Source organism: Manduca sexta, chromosome 28 (assembly GCF_014839805.1).
Source record: "Manduca sexta isolate Smith_Timp_Sample1 chromosome 28, JHU_Msex_v1.0, whole genome shotgun sequence".
Taxonomy (NCBI): Eukaryota; Metazoa; Arthropoda; class Insecta; order Lepidoptera; family Sphingidae; genus Manduca; species Manduca sexta.
In genome coordinates, this window is record NC_051142.1 from 16,345,512 (window position 1) to 16,358,290 (window position 12,779).

The window sequence follows — 12,779 nt, forward strand, 5'->3', positions numbered from 1 at the left end:
ATTTTATAATGATAGATTACATTAAAGAACGCTATACTTGATGGGTACTACAGTAAACTCACTGACCATACGAAACGCAACGCTAGATATTAAGGTGGTAGCTCAAGGTCCATTTTCATACATTTTGTTTCGGCTTTAATCTGGGTAACTAAACAAGTATTGGCAAGTAAAGAATTTAAATTCACGTCTAGTTAGTGATTAGTTCTCGCAGTTGAAAGAAAAACGTAAAAATAATTAATAATCATGGATATTTCGGCCTTTAAAATTTAATATGACGAAATATCCATGATTATTAATTATTTTTACATTTTTCTTTCAACTGCGAGAAGTAATCACTAACTAGACGTGAATTTAAATTCTTTACTTGCCAATACTTGTTTAGTTACCCAGATTAAAGCCGAAACAAAATGTATGAAAATGGACCTTGAGCTACCACCTTAAACAGAGAGTCTTAATGCAAACCGTCCCATCCACTTTCCATAGAGCGTGGCTCTATCATCTTAAAGACCTACTACTAACATAATGGGTCGTTTTAGACCCATTTGGGAATTATGGAATATCACTTCGCTACTTTCTAGTAACTGAGTCATTGCTTTAGTATAAAAAAAGTTTTAAAATTCGTATTAAAGCTAAGAAATAGTTGTAATTTATCAATAAACATTTGTAATCAATCGTTAATCTAATCAATGTTTTGTCACAAATTTGTTCAACACTAGGCATAAGTCATAGACGTATTGATTATAATAATAATGTTTATTGGTAAAGGTCTAAGTCCAATAACCGTAACTAACATATTTTGTCGTATCCGCGTATTTCTTGAAGTCGCTTCTTCACGATAATACAACTGCAGTTTACGATTCTGTTGTGAGTTCATGGGTTAATGTATGCCTGAAAGATGAATATTTTATTCTAGTTTTACTTTGAAATAAGAAAACTATTTTTTAATATTTATCACGGTTTGATATTATTATTTTATCGCGAAGTTTTGAAAACTTTGCAGCCTTCATGGTCACGGAGGGGACTGAGGAGTTGATCGTCCGAAAAGTCAAAGTTACAATATCTACCTACGTTTTATATTTATAATTTTTTTTTATTCTTCAGCTATTGACGGTTCAATCTATGCAGAATGTCTTGAAGTCTGGCAGACAGTCTTTTGGCATCCAATTTAGTTGTACATTGTAGTTAGTCTATACCACACGAATGGGTCAATTTGATTGTTCCAAGGAATTAGAAAAAAAAAATTGCCAATGTGTTTCGTATGGTCAGTGAGACTCTTGTATACCTACAAACCATTTACGTCCTTCTTTTAGGATTATAACTATATATTGAATGTATTCCACTAAGGGGCACCTTCATAAATATAACGAACAAAAAAAAAAAAACTTTTTTAGTTTTTATCTCGGAATAAAACCCGTTACACATATTACCATAACTAGTAACTATATATTGAATGTATTCCATTAGAGACCCCTTCACAATTACAACGATTTTTTTTTTTTTTTTTTTTTAAAAAAACGAATAATTAATTATTTTTGTGTAGGAATAAAACCCACTACACATATCACCGTAAGCACTAAACCTGGACAACGTTACCTGATGAGGCAGGTGACGGCGAGCAGCACGAGCAGCGCGCCGAGCGCGGAGAGCCCCCAGCCGAGCGTGGCGCGCGCGATGGGCGGCACCTTCGTCGCCAGCCGCAGCAGCGACGTCACCTGCGAGGGCAGCTCGTCGATACCCTGAGGAGACGCGATAACAGTTACTAAATGGATTTTTCTTATTTCTTTATGATACAATAAAAAAACGCTGCGATAGCCTAGTTGGGTGTGGAACGGACTGCCTAATGTCCGCAGGTTTAAATCCCAAGGGCACACACCTCTGACTTTTCTAAAAAAATCATGTGTGTATTCTTTGTGAATTTATCGTTCGTTTTAACGGTGAAGGAAAACACCTTGAGGAAACCTGCACATTTGAGAAGTTCGCTATAGGAATTTCGAGTGGGTGAAGTCTACCAATCCGCACTAGGCCAGCGTGGTGGACTAAGGCCTAATCCTTCTCAGTAGTAGAGAAGGCCCGTGCTCAGCAGTGGGCAAGTATATAATACGGGGCTGATATTTTTATTATACCCTAAGGAGATTCGATAGCGCTTAAACGGTGTTTTCTATTACCTCTTTATGATACCCTAACAAGATTCGATAGCGCTCAAACGGTGTTTTTTAGCTCTTTTATATGATGCCCTAACGAGATTCGATAGCGCTTAAAAGGTATTTTTTAGCTCTTTTTTATTGATTATCAAAGGTTCGGCAGGTTCGTCTGGAAACCTCTAGGGATTCTATGTTCAGCAGTGGACTTTATGTGACTGATGATGATGAGGCGGGGGGGGGGGGGGGGAGGTTCCGCTATTTAATACGTATCTACTATCTAAATAGAGTGAAGGAATTTTAAATCACGCCTTTATTCAGAACTTAGAGAACACTTATATGTAGGCTGGAAACGTAAAATTTACGCCTTTAGAAAGGTTGGTAGAGGCACAATTAGGGCTGGCACAGATCAACGAGAATACTTCTGTGTGTAATAAAGGGCGAGTTTTTGCAACGAATAGGTAAACTTCACAACTCATATTGAGTATTTATCGAATGGACACTCACCTGTATTCTTAGAGAATCGAGCTCAATATATTCGTTAACTTCTAATGTCACAACTTGAGTACACAGCATTAATGAATTTATTTAAAACTAGCTTTTGCTCGCGGCTCCGCCCGCGTTATAAAGTTATTCAGGCTAAAGTTTTCCGTTATAAAAATAGTAGTTTCCCGGGAGCCTATGTTCTTCCCAGGGTCTCAAACTGTCTCCATACCAAATTTCATCTTAATACGTTAGGTAGTTTTTGAGTTTAACACGTTAAGGCAGACAGATGCAGCGGTGAACTTTTGTTATATTATTTAGAACTTTTTAAGTGAAACAATCCCGTCATACATCATTGTTGCATAACTTTAACCGTTTACGCAGCGCAGGCAACGGAAGCTCTCAAAACTCATAATTTTCCCCGTTTTTGCAACATGTTTCATTACTGCTCCGCTCCTATTGGTCATAGCATGATGATATATAGCCTACAGCACTCCAGGAACAAAGGGCTATCCAACACAAAAAGATTTTTTCAGTTGAAACCGGTAGTTCCTGAGATTAGCCATTACTGCTCCGCTCCTATTGGTCATAGCGTTATGATATATAACTTTGAGCACTCCACAAACAAAGGACTATTCAACACAAAAATATTTTTTCAGTTCGAATCGGTAGTTCCTGAGATTAGCCATTACTGCTCCGCTCCTATTGAATATAGCGTGATAATATATAGCCTATAGCACTCCACGAATAAAGGGCTATCCAACGCAAAAAGAATTTTTCAGTTTGGACCGGTAGTTCCTGAGATTAGCCATTACTGCCCCGCTCCTATCGGGTATAGCGTGATGATATATAGCCTATAGCACTCCACGAACAAAGGGCTATCCAACGCAAAAAGAATTTTTCAGTTTGGACCGGTAGTTCCTGAGATTAGCCATTACTGCCCCGCTCCTATTGGGTATAGCGTGATGATATATAGCCTATAGCACTCCACGAACAAAGGGCTATCCAACGCAAAAGAATTTTTCAGTTTGGACCGGTAGTTCCTGAGATTAGCGCGTTCAAACAAACAAACAAACAAACAAACAAACAAACTCTTCAGCTTTATATAATAGTATAGATATATTTATAAAAAAAATACATTTACTTTAACAGAATACATCTGCATTTACGTTGTACATTGAAAAGTCACAACTAACCTCCTCGAACCACAGTATGGGGAACACAATGTCGGGGAAGTTGGCGACCTGCTTGATGTCCACCACCTGCGAGACAGCCAGGTTGATCTGGATCCTGGCGCGGGCCCGCATCGCGATACCCATCTCCTGTGAACACGTGTATTACAAATGCCTGTGTAGAATATCTTGAAAACACTACTCGTAATTTGATGTTTAATTTCAACGTTTGTGATTGGTCGAAAGACCATTGCGTCGGTCACGTGATAGTCTTTCAACCAATCACAATAAAGACACGGAGTCTTTTATTTTTGCCATATTCTAAGCACACCGGGTTCATTTGTTCTGCTTGTTCAACAAGGCCGGCATAATTGTGTCGACTAGCGAGGGACAATTGTCACTCGCCAGTTGATATTTTATCTGGAAACCACCAATTCGGGTGACGGTCAAAAGAGGCCGGCATAATTGTGTCGACTAGCGGGGGACAATCGTCGCTCATTAATCGGAGTGATGGTCAGTTTTTCAAGCCTGTATAAAAATTGTACTCACGGGTTGAACATCAATGAAAAGTCTGTGGTCTTCTGGCACGGGGGGCGAGATACCTTCGACAGCCTCCCGGAGACTGGGGTCCGCCAGGTAGAAGTGAGGGAACGAGAGCATGATGGGGGAGTCTGAAAAAAAGTACATAATGAATATTGTAGCCAGGCTTATTTGAGAGTCATATGAGTTGTACACAGGTATTTACAAACATAAGGATGCACAATATCCCGAACGCATAGTTTCGGCAACTTCATAGTTTTCTTTGGTTTTGTTCAGGTTTGTGTATCTCTCAGATAATAAAACGGGTGATGAGTGCGATTCGATGCTATTCAGCACTTTGTAATTTTGAGTTCTGAAAGTTCAAGAGCAATTTGTTCGTCTTATATTTTCTTTATAGAGATTCTGCTCGCTGTTACGCTAGAATGATATCCGTTCCCTGGACGAATTTTTGTATTAATGTCTCTAAAGTATCGAATAAATGAATTTCTGCTGTATTATTTTATATATTTTCTGTTGTTAAGTAACTCACCATATTGACACAGGGAGACGTTAAAGAGTCCATTGGGCGCGCAGGGCGGACCGGCGGGGCAGTAGCAGCGGTTGTGCTCGTCATTTGCAAACACGTCCTCCGGCGGCGTGAACCGGTACCCGTCCACACCCGCTGCAGACTCCACCTCTTCCAGGAACCTGCCGATTATGGAGTTAAATCATAGAAAATAGAGTGGCGACTCTTTGCGTATAAGTAGTGAGACTATGACCGTTTTCAATGAACGATCCCAATCCTAATCATCCATTCGAACCCATCGATCGAATCCCGAAATCTCGCCCTAGCAGCCCTGATCTACAATCATCAATCTAGCTGACCCGCACACTCGTTTGAGGTTTGGAAGATAATTGTTTTTTGTGCGATAGTTTTATCGAATTTTCGACGGCCAATTTTGTGTTTACATGTGTAAAATAGTTTTACATACGCTGTTGCTTTGCAGAGTAACACAAAGGGATGAATGTCTACTTAGACTCGCTTACGTGGACTTATCTTTTATGACTTTATTATTTCCTTAAATGACAAAGCGAGCTTGCCGTTAGCCTGATAGCAAGCAATAAAAACGCCCATAGACAGTAGAAATACAATCTAACACCTTTAATTACAAATTATTGTTTGGTATTTCACACTGCTCGCCCTCCTGAAACGTGAGATGTTAAGTCTTAAATTCATTAGTTACACCGGCTACAGTGTCCTTCACAGAAAACAACACACTGCTGCTGGCGGCAGAAATAGACATTGCGGTGGTACCTGCACAGGCGGTCTCTCACATATGAGAGATCTACCACCAGTAAATCATCTATTTATTATTACCATCACCGAGGTATAATTTAACGCGTGTATGTAATAAGTTACACAAGTAATTGTAAGTCGCGTCGATTCGTCTCATACGCAATATGATCAGTATTATCTCGTATATAACTCCATTGTTTAGTGTGGATGCGTATTACACCGATCCGTAATCTGAGTTGAGCTGAATGTGGGCGAATGTCTAATCTAGAAGTATGTTACGTGATGCCATAATTACTATAAACATTATTATCGTTTAAACTGAATTGCTTGAAATAAATAATTCTTATTTTTTTTATATTTCACATAATTACATGAAGGCATCTTTTGTCCCGTCTGATTAAAAGTTACTATAAGTAAGTCAATGTTGCTATTCATGTAACAAACCAGTATTTTGTTTGGGCACATTATATATTAATATCACTAAAAATAATTAAAAAATACTAAATTGATTTCGATGTAGATTTCATAACGAGAAGTAGTAAAACGTATGACCTATAGTTGAAGACAAACAGGAGGAATAAATAATGCGCAAAGATCAGTAACTCCATTCTCTACATTCAAACTCACAAACTCGACATATTTAAACCATTAACACCTATAATAAACATATTATAATAATATATATCATACAGATGAACATACGCGTGTGTGTAACAGGCTCCCAGTATTAATAATGCACATTGTTACATTCACTAGCACACGCACGTGAGAACTGCACAGAGTCGACGACCGTTTGATACTGCAGTTATGTGTGGCCTATTTAATTTGTGGGGCCTTACGGATCTTGGGGTATTACTAGCTTACTACAGGAGGGCACCCAATACCTATACATAACCCGCCTAGCCAACGTTTGGCCACAGCGACCAATCTCAACAGAGACCAGCGAGGTACACAGGAGATATTATAATGCACAAGTGTGTGCGCAATGCACAGGTGCATTATCTGTTCTTTCACTCTCATAGTTCGGTGAGATGGCAATCTGATATAACCGGAGAGAGATCTGGCGCAAGACCAAAGGCTGGACGTGCTTTCCGAAGCACGGGAACCCAATATTCGTATATATCCCTTCTACCGGACTTTTCACCACAGCGGCAAATCTCATCGGAGATCAGCCAGATACGCAGCACACAAGTATATATAGCACACAAGTGAATGCGCAAGAACACAAGAATAGTATAATAATAATAAAAATATCAGCCTTGTATTATATACTGTCCCACTGGGGCAGGGGCTTCCTCTATTACTGAGAGGGATTAGGCCTTAGTCCACCACGCTGGCCCAGTGCGGATTGGTAGACGTCACACACCCTCGAAAATTCCTATAGAGAATATCTCAGGTATGCAAGTTTCCTCACGATGTTTTCGTTACCGTTAATGCAAGCGATAATTCAAACAGAATAAACACATATTTTTTTAGAAAAGTCAGAGGTGTGTGCCCTTAAAATTTGAACCTGCGGACATTCGTCTCGACAGTCTGTTCCACAACCAACTAGGCTATCACCGATTGACAAGTATAGTGTCTAGTCTTAAACAATAAATCACCCCCAAATCCCCCCACTCACCTCAGCGGCAACAGCCGGCACAGGTCCTTGTCATACACCTCAAGGGTGTCGTTCTTGGTGATGTGAGGCGGGAATATGCTGCCGTCCGAGCCGGCGATGCTGTTGCACTGATCGGTGGTCCAATGCGGCAGCTTGTCGCGCGTGTTGTACCTCTCCAGGATGCCGTACTTGGTGATGTCAGTGGCGCCGGTGAACATCGTCACCACATCGGGCGAGGTGCCGTTTTTCTGAGAGAAGGCGGGTGGTTGAATAATTTATTTTTAAATACATATTCGATTGTTATATTATAAAACAATTTGTCTGTTTAGATGCGATTATGAATACTTGATTTTTAAATACATATACATTATATTATAAAAGTAATTCTCCTGCTGCGTCAATCTATTTAGATGCGATTAACTCGGTACTAGTAACTGCCGAACGAATTTCGATGAAATTTGGTGTTGAGATCGTTTGAGATCCTGGGAAGGACGTTGACTACTTTTTATACTCAGATAACCTCTCTCTCGAAGCCGTGAGCAAAAGATAGTACCTAATAATTTTATTCTAATTGGGGCTGGTATTTTAGAAATACAGTAAGATAATTTTGGACAAATTTGACAAAGATTTCAAAATACATGTACCTATGATGCAATAGAATTATAGCGGTTATAATTGCTATATAGTAATTGTCCTAAAAAAGTAAATAAAAATGAGGTACATGTCAAGTACAAACTCCATACCAATTAATTTTTATTGAGTTAAAAAATCCTCCAGGATTTAATTACACAGGGATTCAGGGATTGAATCCTGTATCTTACCATTTACAGCCAAAGTTCACTGCCACTAAACATTAATGGTAAACTTACACCATAGAAAAGTCCGAACTCCTCATAAGGCAGTTTCTGCTCCTTAGGCACTACGTCTTTGGCAAGTTTGAGGAGAGGGTCCTCGTAGCCCCACAGCAGCTGGCCCACCGACACCTCCACGAACGGCTTGATCTTCAAAATGTCCATGATGGAGGCCATCGCGAGCCGAAGGAATCGCGCCGCGTGCTTTGATTGAGATGTGGCGCTCTGGGAAAGAAAAACAAATTAATGAATAATTTATAATTTAAAAAAAGAAGTGTATTTGCGTGACTCTATAGATACTTAACCGACTTGAAAAAAAAGGAGGAGATTATCAATTCGGCATCTACTTTTTTATGTTTGCTACCTCAGAACTAGGCCATTTCTGAACCGATTTTTATTAGTACCGGACTCCAAAATAGGTAAACATATTATACCTGTTATGTGAAATTATTTTTTTGTTTTTTAATTCTTTTTGAAGGCGTAGTATATTATAACATAAGCGATTCGCTTGTTATCAAACTACATACCTAATATAAATTTCTATTGGCTATCACAGCTAGTCTGTCGCTACTGGACCGATAGAGTAACAATTTATAATAAAATTTATATATAGATTTAAATACTATTAATTAAATGAGCATGTTAAGTTTCAAAGAATCAAGAAAATCCTGCGCTTCTAGGAGTTGGGCTGGCTAGACCTATAGCTGGCATATCACGCACAACGGCCTGACTTGCTACGGGCTAAGTGCGGCAAAAGGAGCCCCTCAACATAGAACACAGAACATAATAATTTCTTATGTTTACGCGAATGTTAGACATTTCAATTAAACTATTTTGTCGATTTCTCCCGACGTTTCGAAGACTTTGCAGCCTTCATGGTCACGGGGGGAGAAAAGTAAAATATTAAAACCGCGATAAAATCCGTAAAATAGTTTAATTTCAACACAGAACGTTTTAATTTTCCTTTAACATTTAAATTTGACCGTAAAATATTATGTACTACACTTATTGAGACACTATTTTGAGACCGAAATAAACGTATTAAGGAAATTGTTTTCTTCCTGCAATTAAGCAAATTTAAGTAGGTATACTTGAGTGAGACTAGTAACGTAATTATTATATTTAAACCTATATGTAGACAAGTCAAGGTTTTGCTAAACTTCCGAGTACATTATGTGTTCATGACCTTACAATAAAATTGTGTGAAACAGGATTCAACGCGAGTATTAAAAACAAAAATCACGCGCTGGTTAAGGATTTGGATTATGAGACATTTGATTATGGTAAGAACTATCTCGAAGCTTTTTTATCGTACAGGCTGGCGAACGAGTAACTCAGGTCTTTATAGTTATCTAAGGGTCTGTAATCCGTAGTGATGTTTTAATTTTGTTTTTTTTTTGCATATTTGCACTAAATATTATATTTTTATGGCGATAGGTGTGAACCTGAGAATTTTATGGTGATAGGTTCACCGCCCTCTATAGAATCTTGGAAGTTGGAGGGAAGTTATGACGAAAAGTGGGTGTTCGCTGCCCTGGTTGCACCCCTGCCTGCCTCTGTGTGTATGTTTCATCATTTTCACCACCTTCCGCATTTATATTTAGGATTTTATTTTACCATCACTCATTCACATGACTGATGGACTAGTCACGTGATAGTTAACCATCGACAAAGGTCGTCCACTTCCATCTTCCTGTACTCGCAGCAACAATGCCAAGGCCGTGACGTTAACACACATCATGTCATGTTTGTTCACAGATAGCTTTTTTTGCAATGCCTGTTACTAAGTTTGGACTTGAGATACATAGTATCACGCCTCTATCTCATTGGGGTAGGCAGAGACTATGGATTGCCACTTTGCACGATTCTGGCATACTTCTCTCGCTTCTTCCACCTTCATCAATCTTTTCATATATTCCCGCGGTTCAGGGTACTTTTGACCTGGCTTTTACCAAGAATTTCAGATATCTGACATTCAAAGTTTCGGAGCGGTGGATCGCTACCGGCTCTTCAATCACATTCGCCATTAGAATTGAGATACTGATCTATAAATTTGAATAAATAAAAAGCTTTAATAGTCATTCATACTCCAGTAGTTATATCTTGTGGAATTGTTAGGCACGGACCTCCTCTGATAGTGAAAGGTTTAAGGTTTTAATCATCCACACCAGTCTATTGCGGGTTGACAGACTTCACATACGACATATCCTTGCGCAGAAGTCTTAATTAGTAGGGTTTCCTGTCGATGTTATTTATATTCAGCCAAGATATTTATTTGATATATATAACTTTAATTGAAAAATCGACCCTAAGGCATTATATTTACTTATAAAAATCCTGTGAGCACTTGAACCTTGCACTTCACATTACGTACAACCGCCAAACGCAGCCCATGTCCCAACAAATACAAGGCCAACCATCACACATCCGCAACTATTACAAATAAGAGAGACATTACAAAAACATTTCTAAACACTCGACCCGAGACGTAAAACCGGCCTTTTGTAACATACCTGTTTTTTGTACGTCGATGGTCAATTTTGTAAGCGACATAATATTTTAGGGTACCGTCGCACACAAAGATATAAAAGATTTTTTGAACGGTCCAACGTAATCTTGATACCGTTTCGAACATAAAGACATTCAACTATAGCGTCTCAAAACTCTGCAGACTGAAACAATGTGACATTGGGGGTATAGCTTCGTCATCAAGCTTCACCAACAAGTAATCTTGATAACTTATAGCTTATTCAGATGACAAACTTTGGGCGCGCGTTTGTAAACGCTTGTTAACCACTACATGATTTTTTTCAAAATGCATCAAAAATTCGCGAATCGCGCAAACATTCATTGTCTAGGGGGCATCAAAACCGTGACATCTCGTTTCAATGACTCTTCAACTGTTGCATTGAAACGGCAGTCTACTATTTACCAACTAAAAACGACAAATTAGTGTTTCTCCAAATAAATGAACTTAACGAAATAGTTTTACGATATATTATTGTCAGGAAATTTTCTGTCTCATCAGTTCAGTTCTTACTAAGAGTTGGGTGTCATGTCACTCGTATACATGAATATGTCCGTGTAGAGTACTACACTGTCTATTACTGCTTAGCAGCAACGTTTATCTTGTATTATCTACTATGTGTCGATTCGCCTGTAATTCTTTAGTGTGACCGCGCCTTTATACTATAATTAAAAAGTAACATTTTAATCCAGATACAAGATCAACCACTGATCTAGCAGTAGAGTGGCCATGCCGAAACGAAACTGCAAACGAATTTTAAGAAACACGACTTAAGCATGATCTTAATGGAGGAATTTGGTGGACTCTTTATTAGATGTTCATAGACAGCACTTTGGTGACATTCATTTATTACTATTTTTATGGAAATGAACTGCTCTAAACAACAATAAAAAAACTTTTTATTTGTCTATATTATGCACTGTAGCTTATACTTTAAATTGATTTTGAAAAGAACACTAAAGTTTCTTGCCCTTTCTTCTCTAATCCGAACTGCTTTCCGAACTGATGGTAAAGTTAATATAGACGGACTCTTAATAATGTATAACATTTAACAGGTTTTTCATTTCATCTATTAATATACTTTAGAAATCGCTTGTTATACAAATATATTGGATTCTCGTACGCAAGGGTCCGTCTGGGTAGGTATCATCGCGATTTCTATGGTCAATCAGCAGTGCGAATATTGTCTCTCGGTTTTATACTGTATGCAGCGTAATTATTGGACATTATCCGCCTTATTACGAAACGAAGACTAACTATAGTACCGGGTTTAGTACCAGGTTTAATCTATGGACTAAGAAAAATGGTATTACAAAACCGAGTTTATCGCTAGTCCGAGGACTATCTGTGGTACTAAAGTTAAACCGCCGTGACCCCTAGTTTAACTCCAGTACTAACCTCGAAACATCAAATTTCAAAGTTGATAATTGTGTTTAGAGAACCAAATATAAACTAAAATAGAAAAAATGGAAATAAATTTGATTGATTTAATGGATTTAGAAGATTTAAAAATGTTAGGAACAAATCTACGGTTCAATAGACCCCGTAGTTTTCGTTAGTTAATGAGTCGTTTAGTTTACAAATATAGGTACATTTTACATAAGTCATGGTAACTAAATATTCATTACAAAAACAGCAAAATTTACTCACTTATTTGTTTTTTTTTCATTCTTTCCATCTTAACATATTAGTACTTGTCTTGGTTGATTTATTATCTAATATGTAAACCGACTTGGAAATAAGTTAACGTAGTATTTCTTGGATTAAGAGGGAAATTTGTACTAATTGAATAACATTTTAATTTATTACACTGCCCATAACCAAGATGATTGCTTTTAACTAACCTTTTCTTCAAAAGTCCAATATTCGCCTCGTTTGTTTTGATTTATTGCTCCATTTTTAATTGGTATAACTAAAATATACGTAACGTAAGTGATTCCACAACAACAACAATTACACTTGTGATGCTGTTGACGTGCCTAAATTGTTTTAAAAGAACAACGTTTCTTTGTGTTACTTAAAGTGCTATTAATCAAAATCATAAATAAACCGAAATGTAAACATTTTGATAATGTTCAAATATGCGCGCCGCACACTTCATTCCATTGTACGCTAGCTTAACAAGTCAACAGTGAATTAAAACAAAACCAAGCCATTTTAAATTATTCAGCTTTAAGATATATTTAAATAGC

At 37.9% G+C, this 12,779-nt stretch overlaps 1 protein-coding gene across 3 annotated transcripts in view; it reads right to left on the reverse strand.

Annotated features, from left to right (window-relative positions):
• The window catches only part of LOC115456219 (scavenger receptor class B member 1), a 90,015-nt gene that overhangs the window by 4,866 nt on the left and 72,370 nt on the right, over positions 1-12,779 (reverse strand). For all 3 annotated transcript variants that reach the window (XM_030185185.2, XM_030185186.2, XM_037444814.1), the window contains 6 exons: positions 8,079-8,285; positions 7,231-7,457; positions 4,863-5,020; positions 4,343-4,464; positions 3,818-3,943; positions 1,594-1,736 (listed from right to left, as the gene is read on the reverse strand). In XM_030185185.2, coding sequence (XP_030041045.1) covers positions 1,594-1,736; positions 3,818-3,943; positions 4,343-4,464; positions 4,863-5,020; positions 7,231-7,457; positions 8,079-8,285 — 983 coding nt within the window. The remainder of the gene's footprint in view (positions 1-1,593; positions 1,737-3,817; positions 3,944-4,342; positions 4,465-4,862; positions 5,021-7,230; positions 7,458-8,078; positions 8,286-12,779) is intronic.